The sequence below is a fragment of the Camellia sinensis genome, chromosome 12, assembly GCF_055761805.1.
Source record: "Camellia sinensis isolate YWXY chromosome 12, ASM5576180v1, whole genome shotgun sequence".
Lineage (NCBI taxonomy): Eukaryota > Viridiplantae > Streptophyta > Magnoliopsida > Ericales > Theaceae > Camellia > Camellia sinensis.
The window spans coordinates 121,066,063-121,085,754 of NC_138972.1; the positions used below are offsets into that span (position 1 = coordinate 121,066,063).

General features: G+C 41.0%; 1 protein-coding gene and 1 pseudogene across 1 annotated transcript in view; both read left to right on the forward strand.

Annotated features, from left to right (window-relative positions):
• The first annotated feature begins 220 nt into the window (after positions 1-220).
• LOC114312664 (uncharacterized) overlaps positions 221-19,692 on the forward strand; it is a 146,322-nt gene continuing 126,850 nt past the window's right edge. Inside the window, exon 1 of the mRNA XM_082897212.1 lies at positions 221-387. Coding sequence (XP_082753338.1) covers positions 349-387 — 39 coding nt within the window. The 5' untranslated portion in view covers positions 221-348. The remainder of the gene's footprint in view (positions 388-19,692) is intronic.
• Positions 525-8,135, forward strand: LOC114268415 (uncharacterized; annotated as a pseudogene).

Sequence of the window (19,692 nt, forward strand, 5' to 3'; positions counted from 1 at the left end):
CAACTTTCCAAACGCCAATTCAATCTTGTCATACATGAACCTGCAACCCGGTTCAGGCTGGGAGCCATGAATAACTAAGGAGCACCTTGAGCTGGGTTGTACCCTCTTTATGATGTCATCCTCTGAAATCTCATGATCATGCTCTTTCTTTACGTTTTCTGTCGGAAGTGATCGTCAAAGGTTGCCGGAGGTTATCACCGATGGTTGAAGACAAGGTACTAAATGGATTTCATAGCACAGATGTTTTAACTTATTGTGCAAAGTACTAACTTTGTCTTTTTGATGATCTAGTTCAATTTCCTCAAAAATTGCATTAGAAAGCATGCAACAGCACTTGTTGCTTCTGGTATGTTTGAGGAACCAATTGACCCTACAGTTGCTTCACAGGTAATATAGTTGCTCCATTTCTACCTCTCTCCAATCCGCACACACTTGCAATCTTAAAAAATGGAGAATTTACACTATTTGGTGTGAGAAGTGGGAGAGAGCCTTTAAATGAGGGTAGTTTTGAAAGAAAATAAAAAATGGAAATTCAGGTACAACTTCTAGCACTTCCCAAATTGTTATGGCATTTTTTTAATATGGTTTAGTTTTGATTTGAGTTTGTATGCTAATCAAACAACATATCTATGCTTCTCATGGAACCTATTATTTCAGAAAAGTGTATTTGCAGTTGGCATGATCTGCTGTGAAGAAGAAGGCCGTTTGAAGGAGAAGCCTGTGTAAGCTTAATTGTGTTGTGTAAGCTTTACAATTTTGATTCTCATCCCACATCAGGCTAAACATGGTACTATACATGAATTTAACTTCTGAAATTTCATATCATGAAAAAAGAACCTTAACTTCCCACTTTGAGCATGCAACCCATATTGGGACTTGGGCAGATAGTCTCATAGCTGTATTTATTACTTGAAATCCAAAGCCATTAGTTGGAATATGCTATGTCTAATATTAGGTTAAGTTTGGTTATACTTTTAAGCTCTTTATACTAATATTGCATTTGTCCATGTCTTTGGAATCTTAAATAGATTATTGCAGCAGGTCCTTTTACCACAATTGACAACTTGTTCTTTGAACCTCTAACTGAGCTGCTAGCATATGCACGAAGAAAGCAGCCTTAGTTGCTTTTATTGGTAAGACCCACCATTTTTCATATCAATAATATTGTAAATTGTAATCTGCATTGATAAATGACTCGAGAAGTTGGATTTTTTATGTTTGGCAGCTGGGACCATTTATTGATTCTGAACATCCAGAGATTAAGAAAGGAGTAGTAAACAGGACCTTTGATGAAATATTTCGTCTTGAAATCCTTGGAAGGGTATCTATCTGTTAGGTTTTTATTCTTGGCAATCCCGGTCGACAAAACTCTTTTCAGTTGAACTTGCTTTCACATTTTTTATTTCAGTGAGGCTTTGAGTTTTTAGATATGAATCCAACCCGAATTATGCCTATCCAATCCAAATTATGCCTTGCAGAGAAGGTTGTGATGTTAATACTTTCAAGATTGCCACTTCGCTGATTATGACGGGGATCGAGCTGCCCGGTCAGCTCGCGGGGGTCAAGGGGGCAGCGCCCCTTGGCGGGTCTAGGGCAACGCCACTGCGGGGTCGAGGGGCAGCGCCCCCAAAGCAAAATGCAAAATTGCATTCGAAGTTGCATGTCCGCCCTTGCTCGCTCGAGTGAAGAAGTCCTCGCTCGAGCGAAGGCTGCGTCTGGCAAAAAACCTGAGAATGACGAATGTGCGCTCGAGCGCAGGTTTCGTGGCTCAAGCGAAGCCACTTATGGAAAACACGCGTTTTTGGTTCCTCGCTCGAGAGAGAGAGTCTTCGCTCGAGTGAGCTTCGCAGTCCCAGATTTCTATAAGTATCTGTTTTAGTCCAAAACTAGGATTACTTCTCCAGATCTTCTTTTTGAATATTAAGGTTTATATCTGGGGATATTTTGCTAGTTTTCTTTGATGTTTTGATTGTGTATTCAACTCATGGTTTAAAGAGTATACATCAAAGGATTATTTGTTTGTTCTACACAAAAGAGAGAGTTGTTCTTTGGTGGATTCTGAAGAATTCGAGCCTGAAGCTTTGGTGGATTCTGGAGTGGCTCATCGTCAAGACAATTCCGAGGTGAAGACGGGGTTGGAAGAGACACATAGGGGTTGGTTCAATTCGGGCGTGCATTTCTATAATTCCTTTATATCTTCTTAGTGGATTGTTTTGTGGCTGTTGCCCGTGGTTTTTTTTCACAATTGGAGGTGTCCAATTGTGGGTTTTCCACATAAAGTCATTGTGTCGATTTGTCTTGATTGTTTGATTGGGATTGTTGTTTACTGCTTAAAATTGATGCATAATCACAAATCAACATCTAGGGGGGTTCTAGATTTTTCACTATCTATCTACACTAGATAATTTTGCCTGTTTGAGAAGATTTTATCTTTCTTTTTTTTTAATTTTTTTCCCCCAATGGTTTGCAGCTTCAAGATTATGTGGAATATATGGGTTCTGCTGCACGTGTGATTCTCGTGCCATCTATACGGGACGCAAATCATGACTTTGTTTTCCCTCAGGTAATTTTATTGCTAAATTAATTTATATAGTATCTCTATTTTCCCAGTTAGTTAACAAAAAATTGAGATCATAATTAAGTGTTAATTTCTAGATTAATGTTGTTTGGCTTTGATTCTGCAGCGTACTTTTGATATTCAGCAAGCCGTCTCAAACATCAGGTATGCATGATTCTACTAGACTAGGGGAAGCCCACCTTTGAACTGGTTGCTAGATCCAGATCATTTTTCAGTTTACAGTCTCGCAAGTCACAATTTTAAAGAAATTACATTGTCTTACCAGATGACCAGTCTTACAAATCCGGGGATTTTCAGTGCAAATGAGGTAATCACTAATTGCCTTTATTCTTAAATTATGATTGTTCATTCTTCTAGACATTAATTTCATGTTTGTGTGTGCTCCTCCAAATTCTTCAAAATGCATTGATGAGATGAAATTTTTTTGCATTATATTAATCTCATGCACTACAAAAAAGCTTGAAACCATACTTTTGGAGTAAAAACACACTAATTAGCAGAATGCCCTATACTTGAGGTGAATACAATTTGGAAGAGTAACATGGAATTAGAAAGAATCTAGTTAAGGTTCTCCAAAGGGAATATGTTTAATCTTATTATTTTAAATTCTATAACAATGGTTTGAAGCATTTTGAGTTAAAACACATTGTACAAGTCTCTAATTAGTTTTCAATCACATTTTGGGTTTTCAGATCAAGGTAGGTTGCTGCACTGTGGATATTCTCAAACAACTTAGCGGAGAGGAGATCTCACGGAATCCATCTGGGAGATCCAAGCAGGGCATGAATAGACTTGCAAATCATCTACTTAGCCAGCACAGGCATGTTTTTATTATTCTCTTAATGGAAATTTATGTACTTGATATTAAAGAAGTTTAAACAATTGAAAAGACGGTTACTTTTTGAAAACAGCTTCTATCCTCTATACCCACCAATGGAAGATACTCCCGTGGATTTTTCTCTCGCTCCAGAGGCTCTTCAGATCCCTTGTAATCCAGATATCCTAATCCTATCCTCTGACTTGGCTCATTTTATAGCGATCCCGGGTTTACCCTTGTTGTACAGTGATCCGGACAAGTGTCCGTGGATGATAGTAGTTGATTATTACCTGGTGTGCATCCTTTCTTACTTTGTATTTGAGTTATAGGATGTATTGGGCAGATTTGTTACGGGTTGGTTGAGATGAGAAACCAAAACTAGTTGCCCAGATTTTGACCTGTCCGCTCGAGCGGGGGTTTTGGCGCTCGAGCGGGAGTTTCACCCATCCAGGTTTCCCTGTGCAGTGTTCGACGCTCGAGCGTGGGATTGGCCGCTCGAGCAAGTTTGTGTGAGTTCCGCTCGAGCGGGGAGTTGGAAGCTCGAGCGGAAGACCTGTCTGCAAAAGTTCTGGGAGTGTGTATCCGCCGCTCGAGCGGGATTGTTAACGATCGAGCGGGAATCTGTGAGTGACGCTCGAGCGGGGAGTTTGATGCTCGAGCGGGACGACTTTTATTATAGCGACCCCCGTCTTTTCCCATTTGATTATTGTACCCGGACTTAGGTTCCGTAGATTCCGTCATTGTATAATTGTTGTTGTCATTCATTATTTTCTTATTTTGAGTCTTGGGTTGTGTTGGGAAGTTTTGGAGCAGGTTGGTTGAGCTTAGGAACCAAGTCTAGTTGCCCAGATTTTGGCTTGTCCGCTCGAGCGGGGGTTTGGACGCTCGAGCGGGGAATACACCCATCCAGTATGTCCTGTGTAGTGTTGGCCGCTCGAGCGGGGGATTGGACGCTCGAGCGGGAAGTCGTGAGTGACGCTCGAGCGGGGAGTTGGGCGCTCGAGCGTGGACCTGTCTACAAAAACTTCTGGGAGAGTGCATTCGCCGCTCGAGCAGGAGTTTGGCCGCTCGAGCGGGAGTCTGTGAGTGGCGCTCGAGCGGGGGTTTCCACGCTCGAGCGGGGCGACTGGTATAAAAATCCGAGATCCGACTTTCAGGATCATTTTTCATCTCCTTTTTGATTTTAAAACCCTAGAACCGTCTTCTCCCTCTCCCTACACACCTTCTCTCTTAGGTTTGATCTACTTAGAGTGTATTTCTACCCTAAGTCCTTTGTTAAAAAGATAGAGTGAGTCGAGGGCTTCCATTTAATCTGAACGTTTGGTGGTTTGGAGCACTTTGGAATTTGGGTCTTCATCTTCATCTTATCCATTCGAGTTCTTCACTTCAAGGTAGGGATTTCCTACTCCATTCTATAAGTTTTGTTCTAAGTTTTGGTATTTTGATATGTTGGGGATACTTTGGTAAATTTTGGGAAAAACCCTAGTTGTATTATTGAATTAATTTGTATAAGTAATTCATGGAATTGGGAAAAGATGGTTAAATTCATGGAATTGGGGAAATCATTGGTTAAATAGCGTAATTATGTAATTGGAATCATTTGTCTATTGAATTGTTGACATAGTTATTTTCAGTTTAGAAATAACTGTTTTGGGCTATCGGTGGAGGATAGTCGTGATTGTTGTAGACATTGCATGTGGATTAGGAATAACTGAAACTAATCACATTGGTTAAGTCATTAATTTTGACTATTGCATTAATACAGAAAATACGTGTATTGATTGAGCATTGCATTTGCATATATTGTTTTGTGTGGGAGGAGATAGGGGATGTACTCCATGGTTTAGGGGAAGATAGGGGATGGACCTCTAAACCGGATTTTGTTTGGGAGGAGATAGGGGATGGACTCCATTAGCATCACTTTTGTGTGTGCTTATTTATATAGAAGTGTTTTATTGATACAGCACTAAAATGTGTATCAATTTGGAAGTATGAAGTGTTTGATTTGAGCTTGAGTCTCATTTGTTTGTTGATATTGGAAGGATGTGAATATGATATATGTGATTCACTGTTGTAAGTTTGGCCAGGTTCTGAGCCATGTTGATAAAATTGGAAAGTAAAACGTATCTTTGGCAATAGTGTCATGAGACTGTAAAATGAAGTAATTGATTATTTTGGTTAACCATCTGTTGAATGCTATTGCTTTATTCATTGCTTATATGTGGTTTAGTATATTTCTATTGGGCTGTGGCACACCCTTTATGGGAACATCATTTTCAGGTTCAGGTGATAAACTACCTCCAAGGACTTAGCTTGGGAGGGTTTGGCTTCTGGATTGAAGAAGACTACCTTTAGTTAATAGTTTTGCATGTAAACATTCAAGCCTAGGGCTTTTCTTGTATTGAGATTAGAACTCATATTTTTGAATCCAAGTGCTGGCTTGGAAAGATGTAAGCCTGTAGGGCATTTTATTCGATGTCACATGTAATGCTTTATTTAGTAATACTCTGATGAATGAATTAATAAATTGTCTTCTTTAAATAATGCATGTCAACGATATATAATGGGTTAATTTTGAGGGCGTTACATTTATATAAAGCCGAGATCCGATTTTTTTGTTCACTTTTCAACATCTTTTCTCTCTCTTACTTTTCCAAAAAGCTATTTTGAGAGTTCCTCACACTAGAACCCTAACTTCTCTCTTAGAATTGATCCAGTAGGAGTTGTTTTCTCACCTTGGGCCTTTACAAAAGTTGTGTTGATCGTCGAGAGCTATCTTTTAATCTGAAAATTTCGGGATTTGGAGCATTTCCGTTTCTTCATCTCCTTCGTTGGGTCCCATTATTTGAGGTAGGGATAACCTACTCCATCTTATGAACTTTGTCTTTGAATTTTAGCATTTTGATATGTTGGGGATTGTTGGGTAATTTTGAGAAAGTTTGGGCCTTTGTGCAGTTTTACAAAAGTTGGGGTTTTAATCATATAAAACCTAAATGCATGTTTGGCATGGAAAAGTGAAATTAATGTTAAAACATTAATGAAAATAGAACCTAAGGGTTGTGATGTTAATTATGGAGTATGCCCTAATTACATTGGTTAATTAATTTGTATAATTAATTGTTGGAAATGAGGAATTGTGTTGAAAATGTTGAAATTGGGAATGTATGGGACTAGAGAGTGTAGTCGAATCTTTTATTGCTCATCTAGTTGAAATGTTGATATATTATCCATTGGTGCATTTATTTCCTGCTTAGAAATAATTGCTTTGGGCTACCGGTGGAGGGTAGTGTTGATTGTTGTAGACAATGCATGATGATTAGGTAAACTAAAACTAATCAATTGGATGTGTCATAGAGTATGACGGTTGATAGAATACATTAACTTTATGTATCTGTGGATTGTGCATGTGACCAATGTGTTTATATGCATTATGTGTAGACGGTTGATAGAATGCATTAATTTTATGTATTGATTGATTGTGTATGTGATTCTGTGTTTATATGCCTTACGTGTGTATGGGAGGAGATGGGGGATGTACTCCACGGTTTAGGGGAAGATGGGGGATGTACCTCTAAACCGGTTATTGGAATGTTGATACAGCTCATATGCTTATCTGTTGAAGTATTAATATAGCTCATATGCTTATCTATTGAAAAGTTTATTTGATTTGATATAGCACTAAAATGTATATCATTATTGTTTGCGAAACATGGAAGTAGTTTATGTGTTATTGATACAACACCAAAATGTGTATCCACCTTGGATTTCGAAAATGTTTTAGTGATGAACTATAATCTCATCAAATGTTTTAGCCAGAGTACTGAGTCTTGTTTTCAAACTCAAAGTTGAATAAGAAAGAAAAGTGAATTGTAATGTAGACTTGGTTGTCTTGGAATTTTTATAAGATGTAAATGGAAGTGTCAGTGTTGACCATCTATCAGTTGCTAATCTCTTAGTCATTGTTCATAGTTGGTTTAGTACATTTCTACTGGGCTGTGGCTCACCCTATATGGGAACATCATTTTCAGGTACAGGTAGCATGCCACCTCCAAGGGCATAGCTTGGGAGGCTAGAGACGGATATACTTTTGTTGTCTTATCTCCTTTTGGATGTATTACGTGTAAATTCAAGCCAAGGGCTTAATGTGTAATTGAGTTAGTACTCTCTTTTGCAACCAAGTGTTAACTTGGAAAGCTGTAAGCCCGTAAGGCATTTGCTTCTGTTGTAACCATGTAATACTTTTGTAATGAAATACTCTAATAAATAGATGAATGTGGACTTTTATGTATCAATGCATGTCTCGATATGGATGGGTTTAATGTTGTTATTTTTTGAGGGCGTTACACATTTCGTGAAGGTAAATGATAGTTCTAGTTATATCAGAGTAATGATGGATATACGAAACATAATAGTTATACAGAATGATGTGTCAAAATGATATTTATTCATTTCAAATCAAAAGACTCATGAAAGTGACTTGTTATTTCAAAATTGCCATTGACACGCCATTCTAGTGGACTTTTTTGTACATAAATTCTGTTTGCAAATCAGTTTTCTTTCTTATCTAGTTTAGAGCAGATTGGATTGTATGAATGAAATTTAACTCTTCATCTCCTATGCGGACAGGTGTTGTCAATTGGGGATAAAAATGACAGAGAAGAGCAAGCGAAGTGCATTTGTGTTAATCCAAGAAGACTGGCTAGGGGCGAAGGAGCAGGTTTCTTTCCACTGGTTAAATAACCAAGCAGGATTAGACTAACAAGTTTCTCCTTTTTTTTTTACACATTCTTTCCATTTTTTTTTTACAATTCAACTATAAACCTGAGGTTGGAGTAGCCAAGAAATCACAATCACCTTAACATAAACGATGTCTACACATTACTTGATTGCCCAGTAATATTTTATTCCCCACATTGATTGATGGAAGAGAGTCAATAGTGCAAGAAATTGAGTATTATGATTTTGTCGTATGTTGAAAGAAAATTCAAGTCAGCAAATCTTAAAAAAAAAAAATTCACCAAAACAAACGGAGTAAATCCTCCCATGCATGTTAATAGTAAACATAACATAATCATGTAGTGAAAAGGAAAGCCAACAATTCTAAAGCAACACTTTAAGTTGTGCATATATATAGTGCAAATCAATCTAGATGGTACACTAAATCATACCATCTCCGGGAATCATTCACTTACAATATTAATCCATGGCTAATACGCAAACTAATCATGAAATCGACTCTAGTTATAATCCAAAAGATCATTGAAAGAACTTTTTTTTTTTTTTTTTTACATAAATGCATGTAATATCAATACATGGTAGGACCACTCACAAAGGTTCATTTCTTCTTCAACAATTAATTTGGAAAAAGATAATGAACATAATTTGAACTGAAAAGATGCCATAAAAGTAATCACCTAGAGACGTATCCGCATCAATGAACGCTGAATTTTGGACGACTTGTGCATCGCAACTACGCAAGTCATTAACATCCTTGCTCAACTGCATTGGAGACGTATCCACATTAGTGACAAAAAGCCGTCTCTTCACAGGGTGGGTCTTACATGGCCTCATATTATTCCTGGGACGCTTCGGTGTAAAAGGGGTGGGAGTACCAATTGGATCATAATCATCGTATTCCTCAAACAAATTGCTACCCACTTGTCCCATTTTATGATCGTTTTGGGGGCAAGTTCTCCTTGTGTGGCCAACGACCCTACATTGTCGAGTAAATCACCAATCATTAAATAGAACAAAAATGCCAACACTACCTCACAATAACAAAATTAAGACACAAAGCACAATATAATGTATACCTGCAACACTGGTTAATAGGTCATTACCAATACCATTTATCTTAGAATAGATGGTCTAGAGTAATAGCAGCAAAATGGAAAAATAGAATCAATCAATGTCGCATATCCCTATCAAAAATTATTTTGATTGGAAAAAGTGATATTGAAACATGTACACATTTTGAAACTCATTAAAGTTTTCAAATTAAGTTTGAATAGTCAATTGCTTGTTTGGCTCTGTTTGATGAATCTAAAACTACCAAATTACTTGAGGTCGGCTTGACAAAAACTCATTTGATATCGACTCAAAAAATTAACTGTCACGCCCTCAAAATAATAACATTAAACCCATAAAATAAGACATGCATTGAGATGCAAAAGTTCCACATTCTCCCATTTATCCGAGATCTATTACATAAGTATTACATGTTAACAACAAAAGCAAAATGCCTTACAGGCTTACAGCTTTCCAAGTTAACACTTGGTTACAACAAAGAGTTCTAACTCGTTTATACATAAAGCCCTTGGCTTGAAATTAGATATAATACATCAAAAAGATAACGACAATAGTGTGCCCGCCTCTAGCCTCCCAAGCTATGTCCTTGGAGGTGGCATGCTACCTGTACCTGAAAATGATATTCCCATATAGGATGAGCCACAGCCCAGTAGAAATACACTAAACCAACCATGAACAATGACTAAAATATTAGCAATTGATAGATGGCCAACACTGATACATTCACATAAATCACATATTTATGTCATACGACTTACGAGTCCAAGTTACCTTTCATTTTCCCTTTTTCAACGGATAGGCATATAAGCACCACCCACATTCTAAACAGATATGTATAACAACAATATCCACATTCTCAGATAAGCAAATAAGCTATATCCACATTCTACAACAGATATGTATAACAACAATATCCACAGATAAGCATATAAGCTATATCCACATTTCACAAAGATAAGCATATAAGCCCTATCTTCACTTTACTAGACAAGCATAAGAGCTGTATCTACGGAGTTCATCCCCTATCTTCTCCCAACACTATCCGGTTTAGAGGTACATCCCCTATCTTCCCCTAAACCGCGGAGTACATCCCCCATCTCCTCCTCTACACATAACGTATACAAACACATTGGTTCTATATACAATCACTCAATACATGTAGTTAATGTATTCTATCAATCGTCAAATTCCATGACACATTCCATTGATTAGTTTCCGTTTGCCTAACCATCATGCATTGTCTACAACAATCACGACTATCCTCCACCGATAGCCCAAAGCAGTTATTTCTAAACAGAAAATAAATGCACAATGGATATTCAATCAACATTTCATTTCCTCATTTCTCACAATTAATTATCCCAATTAATTAAACAATGTAATTAGGTCGTTATCCATAATTACCATTTCAACCCTTAGGTCCCATTTTCATCAATGATTCAACATTTATTCCATTTCTCTACTCTAATCATGCATCTAGGTTTATTATGAATAAAACCCCAACTTTTGTAAAATTGCACAAAAGCCCCAAACTTTTACCAAATTACCAAACCAACCCCAACATCTCAAAATACTAAAATTTAAAGACAAAATCCATAGAGAGGAGTAGGATATCCCTACCTCGAAGTTTGAGCCAAAAAGGAGATGAAGACTCGAAGATCAACGTGCTCCAAATCTAAACTTTTTCAGATTAAAACAAAGCTCTCAATGCCCTCTATCTTTTTAACAAAGGCCCTAGGCTAGATTCACACTCTAGGGAGATCAATTCTTAGAGAGAGTGTAAGTTTAGAGAGAGAGTGTCTCGGATCAAGGGTTTGAAAGAAAAATAAAGTGAAAAAGTGATGTTTCAAAACGCTACTGTCCGCTGATATAAAACACTCTCGCTCGAGCGAAGACTTGGTCGCTCGAGCGACCAGACACAGAAAACTCTCGCTCGAGCCAAAAAATCAAAAGTGCGCTCGAGCGAAAGAATGCTCGCTAGAGCCAACAACTCAAACCCTCAGGTCTGCAACCAGAAGCACGCTCGAGCGACAAACCTCTCGCTCGAGCGAAGAACAAACCAGACCGCTCGAGCCAAGAAAAGCTCGCTCGTGCCAAGAAATACAACTCTCAGGTCCAGAACCAGACGCCATCACTCGCTCGAGCGAAGCCACTCTGGCTCGACCCACCAGACACAAACTCAACTCTCGCTCGAGCGAACAACTCCTCGCTCGAGTGAAGGTCCAAAAATCTGGGCAGCAACACTAGGCTCCCAAACACAACCAACCTGAAACAAACCTGCCCAACACATCCCATAACTCAATATACAAAGTAAAGAGGATGCAAACAAGATAATAAAAAACTACCAACAACCACGGACACATGTCCGGATCACTGTACAACAAGGGTAAACCCGGGATCGCTATAACCTCCCCCCCTTAAAGAATTTCGTCCCCGAAATTAAGCACAAGTTTTCAAAACAAGTTTTCCTCCATTTTAAACAATGTTACATTTTAACATTCAACAATTCGACCCATTACCGGTCATCCCATCTCTTTAACAAAAGGCATTTCACATTATGTAAACAACATATCTACTTTCAACATGCATCAACATTATGCATTATCTTTCCAATTTCAACAATATATTCAACATATACAATGTTACCTTCAACTTCCATATGAGGCAAGTTCCAAAACATACATCCAATAAACCAAAACATTTTCAATGTTTCACAACTTAAGACATATATAAAAGCTCTTAAGTTCAACAAAATTTAACTACAAGATTACATATCAACAAACAAGTCCGGATATTTCTCTCGGACTTCCAACTCACGTTCCCAAGTGGCTTCCTCCACTCCGTGATGTTTCCACAAGACTTTCACCAAAGGAATGGTCTTGCCACGCAGGACTTGATCCCGCCTATCCAAGACCCGAACCGGTCTCTCCTCATACGAGGCATCCTCACCTACCTCTAAATCGGTCCAATCCAACACATGTGATGGATCTGGCTCATACTTCCGAAGCATACTCACATGAAACACGTCATGCACTCCGGACAACTACGGCGGTAAGGCTAACCGGTAAGCAACCTCGCCAATCCTCTCAAGGATCTCAAAAGGACCAATAAACCGAGGGGATAGCTTTCCACTCTTCCCAAACCTCATCAGGCCTCGTCTAGGTGATATCTTCAGAAAGACATGATCACCTACCTCAAACACCAAAGGCCTCCTCCTACGGTCGGCATAACTCTTTTGTCGACTCTGGGCTGTAACAAGCCTCCTACGGATAAGCTCAACTTTCTCCGTCGTCTCCCTAACCAACTCCGGACCCAACAAAGGTGCATCACCCACCTCGGCCCAACAAACTGGAGACCTACACGGTCGGCCGTACAAGGCCTCAAACGGTGCCATACCGATGCTAGACTGAAAACTGTTGTTATAGGCAAACTCTACCAATGGCAAGTGCCTCTCCCACGTCCCACTAAAGTCCAGGACACAACCCCGAAGCATATCCTCGAGGATCTGAATAGTACGCTCGGACTGCCCGTCAGTCTGAGGATGATAGACCGTACTAAAGGTCAACTTAGTGCCCAAGGCACTCTGCAAACTCTGCCACAACCTAGCAGTAAAACGAGGATCTCTATCTGAGACGATCGTCACTGGGACCCCGTGCAATCTCACTACGTCCCGAATATACAAGTCGGCAAGATGATCTACCGAATCTCTCACGCGCATAGGAATAAAGTGCGCCGACTTAGTCAACCGGTCTACAACCACCCAAATAGCATCACTACCCCGTTGAGTCCTCGGAAGACCTACAACGAAGTCCATAGTGACATGTTCCCACTTCCACTCGGCAATAGGCAAGGGTTGCAACAAACCCGCTGGCCTCTGATGTTCGGCCTTCACTTGCTGGCAAGTAAGGCACTTCGATACGAAAACAGCCACATCTCTCTTCATACCCCGCCACCAAAACTGGCGACCTAAATCCTGATACATCTTAGTACCTCCCGGATGCACCGCAAGGCGCGAATGGTGAAACTCTCGGAGTACTTCCTCTCGGCAAGACTCCGGTACAAACAAACGGTCTCGGTATCTCACACTCAGGTCGGGATACACCGTCAAACCCTTCTCAATTTTCCCACTGGAGATCTTCTCTCGGAGGGATTCTACCTCAAGGTCACCTTTCTGTGCCTCTAACACACTAATCACAAGTGTAGGCTGCGCAACAACAGAAAACAAGGCCGCAGCCTCACCAGATTTGCCCAGTAGCAAATCAAACTCGCCAAGTGCTCCCAACATCTCCCATTCCCGGATGGCTATACTAGCTACATCACCAATGGTCTTCCTACTAAGGGCATCGGCCACAACATTGGCCTTTCCCGGATGATAGTGCAACTCAAAATCATAATCCTCGATGAACTCCATCCATCTCCTCTGCCTCAAATTTAAGTCTCTCTGGGTAAACAGATACTTCAAACTCTTATGATCCGAGAATACCTCGAACCTCTCACCATAAAGGTAGTGCCTCCAAATTTTCAAGGCAAAGATCACTGCTGCTAACTCTGGGTCGTGTGTAGGGTAATTCTTCTCGTGTATTTTCAACTAACGTGAGCCATAAGCTACCACTTTCCCTCTTGCATTAACACACAACCCAAACCCTCTCGTGAGGCATCACAATAAACCGCATAACCCAACCCTCTCTCCGGAATAATCAACACCGGAGCGGTGGTCAATCTAACTTTCAGCTCTTGGAACGACTTTTCACAAGTCTCACTCCACACAAACTTGACTCCCTTCTGAGTCAGTCTAGTCAACGGTAACGCTAGCCTGGAGAAATCTTTCACAAACCGACGGTAATACCCAGCCAATCCCAGAAAACTACGGATCTCAAACACACTCTTAGGCTGTGCCCAATCTTGCACTACCTCAACCTTGGACGTATCAACAGACACCCCTTCCCCGGATACCACATGGCCTAAGAATTTGACTTCCCTCAACCAGAACTCACACTTCCCAAACTTGGCATACAGCCTATGGGCTCTAAGTAACTCAAGCACCACTCTCAAGTGTTCCTCGTGCTCCTCCTCAGAAGGCGAATAGATAAGGATGTCGTCCACGAAGACGACCACAAATCGGTCTAAGAATTCCCGGAAAATCCGGTTCATCAAGTCCATAAAGACTGCCGGTGCATTGGTAAGCCCAAATGGCATCACCAGAAACTCGTAATGGCCATACCGCGTACTGAATGCCGTCTTCGGAATATCCTCTTCCCTGACCCTCAACTGGTGGTAACCCGATCTCAAGTCTATCTTAGAGAAACAACGGGAACCCTTCAACTGGTCAAACAGGTCATCTATACGGGGCATAGGGTACTTATTCTTAACCGTAGCCCGATTCAACTTCCGGTAGTCAATACACAATCTCAAGGCACCATCTTTCTTTTTAACAAAGAGGGCCGGTGCTCCCCACGATGAAACACTAGGGCGAACAAAACCCTTATCTAGCAATTCCTGGAGCTGAACTTTCAACTCAACCAACTCTGCTGGAGCAAAACGGTAAGGTGCCATAGAAATCGGCGCCGTACCAGGCACTAAATCAATAGAGAACTCTATCTCTCGGTGAGGTGGCAAACTAACAAGATCTTCGGGAAAGACATCCGAATACTCACAAACCACCCTCGGCAACACAAGCTGGGTCTCACCACTCTCACCACTCTCAAAGCTGGCAAGTAGACTACTAAGCTCACTTCGCCCTCGCGAATCATACCCCGGTGGCAAAACACTACCAACCCGGTCTCCCAAGAAATGGAACCACTCCCCGCTCAAGGTACATAACGTAACCCTCTGGCGGTAGCAATCGATAACAGCCCGGTATGACGATAGCCAGTCCATACCCAAAATAACATCAAAACCCTTCATGGGCATGACAACAAACGGAAAAGGAAGCCTATAGTCGGCGACCTCTATGTCACATCCTCTAACACCCTGTTTCAGAATCAACTCACCACCCAAAGGCGATACCACACAAATAGGAGATGCTAACTGTGCTAACTCCAATTCCAAAACAGATGCAATTGCAGCAGATACAAAAGAATGAGATGCACCCGTGTCTATCAACACATTAGCAACCGAGTTGCAAAACAGAAAAGTACCTCTCACTACCGATGGAGCAGGTACTAAATCCTGCGTGGTAACAGCATACACGCGCCCCGTAGGCCCCTGGTCTACCTGCTCACCTCTCGGAGCAAAAAACTACTGCACAGACTGGGATGACGAAGCTCCCGGATTAGCCATCGAGGCCTGCACAGACTGAGCTGGCTGAAAACCCTGCGTCTGCCTAGAACCAGACGCTCCCGAAGTGGCACTCAACTGCGGGCAAAACCTCTTCAGGTGCCCAGGCTGTCCACACTGATAACAAGACAAGGGCTGCCCCCTGCCCAAACTCTGACTCTGCGGTCTAGCTGAAGAAGAAGCAGCTCTCTGACCTCCACCCTTCAGCGGGCAAACAGAAACCTTGTGACCCAACCGGCCACACTTGTAACAGGTGAAATCCCCCTGACCACCTCTCCCGGAGCCTGCACTCGGCACTGGGAAGGTCGATCTAGCAACACCACCCTGCGACTGCTGAGGGTTAGAACCCCTCTGCCTCCTGCCATCACCCTGGCCATCTTGGCTCCTCTTGGAGCCTCTCTGCCCCTCATCCTCCTCCTGCATCATGAGCTCCATATGAGCTGCAGCATCCACTAGGTGTCTATACTCTCGGATATAAGACCCACCAACTCTCAACTTGAGGCCCCGCCTCAACTTCCGCTCAAACTCATAGCAACGGCGTTCCTCAGACGCCACCAGTTCAGGTGCAAACCTGGACAGACTAGTAAAGGTATCCTCAAACTCGGCCACTGACAAGCCCTGCTGATTAAGCCGGCTAAACTGATCCCTCAGCTTCTCCCTAGCTACTGCAAACAAAAACCTCTCCTGAAAAGCATTCACAAATGCCTCCCAAGTACCGCCAACACAAGCCTTCTCGTACTTCCACCATTGACCCGCATCTCCCTTCAGTTGGAAGGATGCCAAGGTCACTTTCAGTGCTTCGTCCTCGATGCCAAGCATCTCGAACGTCTTACTCATTTGCTCTAGCCACTCATCAGCCTTCAGTGGCTCCTTCGGATCCCCGATAAACTCATCTGGATTAGACCGGAAAAACTCCCTCTTCAAGAAAGAAGGCCCTGCCTCAGATGTCTGATTCCCAGCTCTAAGAATACCCAAAGCTCCTGCTATCTCTCTGGCTAAGGCACCCATGGCCTGCTGACCCACCGGCTCAGCCACATTGGCCTGGCCAACCCCCTCCTGCACTGCCGAAATCTCACCCGGTAACGGTGCTTCCTGCCTCGCAGGCCTACCACGCCTAACACCTCTTCCTCGTCCTGACATCCTAATAAAGGCAACACAGAACGTTAGCACATTCATAAATGTGCCGAAACTAAGCACTCACGTCCTAATGCATGGACAACTGTAATTCACTCCACGTAAGCACATAAACACATAAGCACTTACGAATTTCATTTCCGGATAATGATAGTCCCGAGGCGTTACTAGAGTTCCGGTTAGAAATAGCATTGATCAAGTGCTTTTCCAACAAGACTCCCAGAAACCCAAGGATCCAATCAACATCCTAGAAATTTAATCCCATACCCACATATTCACATAAGCATGTTATCAATCAATCACATAGCATATGATACTACATCTAAGTCTCTATCAAGCGAGACAAACCCATTGTGATACTAATCACTTCCCACATACCCAAAGTATTCGAACCCGGTACGCTCTGATACCAAGTTGTCACGCCCTCAAAATAATAACATTAAACCCATCAAATAAGACATGCATTGAGATGCAAAAGTTCCACATTCTCCCATTTATCCGAGATCTATTACATAAGTATTACATGTTAACAACAAAAGCAAAATGCCTTACAGGCTTACAGCTTTCCAAGTTAACACTTGGTTACAACAAAGAGTTCTAACTCGTTTACACATAAAGCCCTTAGCTTGAAATTAGATGTAATACATCAAAAAGATAACGACAATAGTGTGCCCGCCTCTAGCCTCCCAAGCTATGTCCTTGGAGGTGGCATGCTACCTGTACCTGAAAATGATATTCCCATATAGGGTGAGCCACAGCCCAGTAGAAATACACTAAACCAACCATGAACAATGACTAAAATATTAGCAATTGATAGATGGCCAACACTGATACATTCACATAAATCACATATTTATGTCATACGACTTACGAGTCCAAGTTACCTTTCATTTTCCCTTTTTCAACGGATAGGCATATAAGCACCACCCACATTCTAAACAGATATGTATAACAACAATATCCACATTCTCAGATAAGCAAATAAGCTATATCCACATTCTACAACAGATATGTATAACAACAATATCCACAGATAAGCATATAAGCTATATCCACATTTCACAAAGATAAGCATATAAGCCCTATCTTCACTTTACTAGACAAGCATAAGAGCTGTATCTACGGAGTTCATCCCCTATCTTCTCCCAACACTATCCGGTTTAGAGGTACATCCCCTATCTTCCCCTAAACCGCGGAGTACATCCCCCATCTCCTCCTCTACACATAACGTATACAAACACATTGGTTCTATATACAATCACTCAATACATGTAGTTAATGTATTCTATCAATCGTCAAATTCCATGACACATTCCATTGATTAGTTTCCGTTTGCCTAATCATCATGCATTGTCTACAACAATCACGACTATCCTCCACCGATAGCCCAAAGCAGTTATTTCTAAACAGAAAATAAATGCACAATGGATATTCAATCAACATTTCATTTCCTCATTTCTCACAATTAATTATCCCAATTAATTAAACAATGTAATTAGGTCGTTATCCATAATTACCATTTCAACCCTTAGGTCCCATTTTCATCAATGATTCAACATTTATTCCATTTCTCTACTCTAATCATGCATCTAGGTTTATTATGAATAAAACCCCAACTTTTGTAAAATTGCACAAAAGCCCCAAACTTTTACCAAATTACCAAACCAACCCCAACATCTCAAAATACTAAAATTTAAAGACAAAATCCATAGAGAGGAGTAGGATATCCCTACCTCGAAGTTTGAGCCAAAAAGGAGATGAAGACTCGAAGATCAACGTGCTCCAAATCCAAACTTTTTCAGATTAAAACAAAGCTCTCAACGCCCTCTATCTTTTTAACAAAGGCCCTAGGCTAGATTCACACTCTAGGGAGATCAATTCTTAGAGAGAGTGTAAGTTTAGAGAGAGAGTGTCTCGGATCAAGGGTTTGAAAGAAAAATAAAGTGAAAAAGTGATGTTTCAAAACGCTACTGTCCGCTGATATAAAACACTCTCGCTCGAGCGAAGACTTGGTCGCTCGAGCGACCAGACACAGAAAACTCTCGCTCAAGCCAAGAAGCTCTCGCTCGAGCCAAAAACTCAAAAGTGCGCTCGAGCGAAAGAATGCTCGCTCGAGCCAACAACTCAAACCCTCAGGTCTGCAACCAGAAGCACGCTCGAGCGACAGACCTCTCGCTCGAGCGAAGAACAAACCAGACTGCTCGAGCCAAGAAAAGCTCGCTCGAGCCAAGAAATACAACTCTCAGGTCCAGAACCAGACGCCATCACTCGCTCGAGCGAAGCCACTCTGGCTCGACCCACCAGACACAAACTCAACTCTCGCTCGAGCGAACAACTCCTCGCTCGAGCGAAGGTCCAAAAATCTGGGCAGCAACACTAGGCTCCCAAACACAACCAACCTGAAACAAACCTGCCCAACACATCCCATAACTCAATATACAAAGTAAAGAGGATGCAAACAAGATAATAAACAACTACCAACAACCACGGACACATGTCCGGATCACTGTACAACAAGGGTAAACCCGGGATCGCTATATTAACGAACCAAAGTTGACCAAATTTTAAAATTCGTTAAAGTTATCAAAGCAAGTTATAACAATTAACTGTTCAGCTCGTTTATTATCCCTAAAAAGGGTTTAAATAGGACTACAACTATTTATCTTTCTCATTTTACATTCCCTCCATACCTTATTCTCTCTACTACTTACAACACAATTTTGGAAGCAATTATTATTTATGTAGAATCACTTGAAAATAAAATAAAATAAAATAAAATAAACACTCTAGAGGATTCATGCTTCGTCTATGATGGGTGGGTGAAGGCAAAAATCTCAGTATAGAATTTTCAAATTTTTATGAAATTTAATGAATTTACTTAAACCAGACTCTCTTGTGATGCTTTTTCCCTCTAGAGTTCTTTCTTTTCAAACATATACATTTCTTCTCTACTCCCTCAAAATTATGTTTATTTTTCTCGTGGGTGGGAAACAAAAGTATCAGTTCAGAATTTCCAAACATTTACATGTCATTCAACAAATTTGAGTTCAACCAAAAATGAATTCAATCTTTCTCTTAT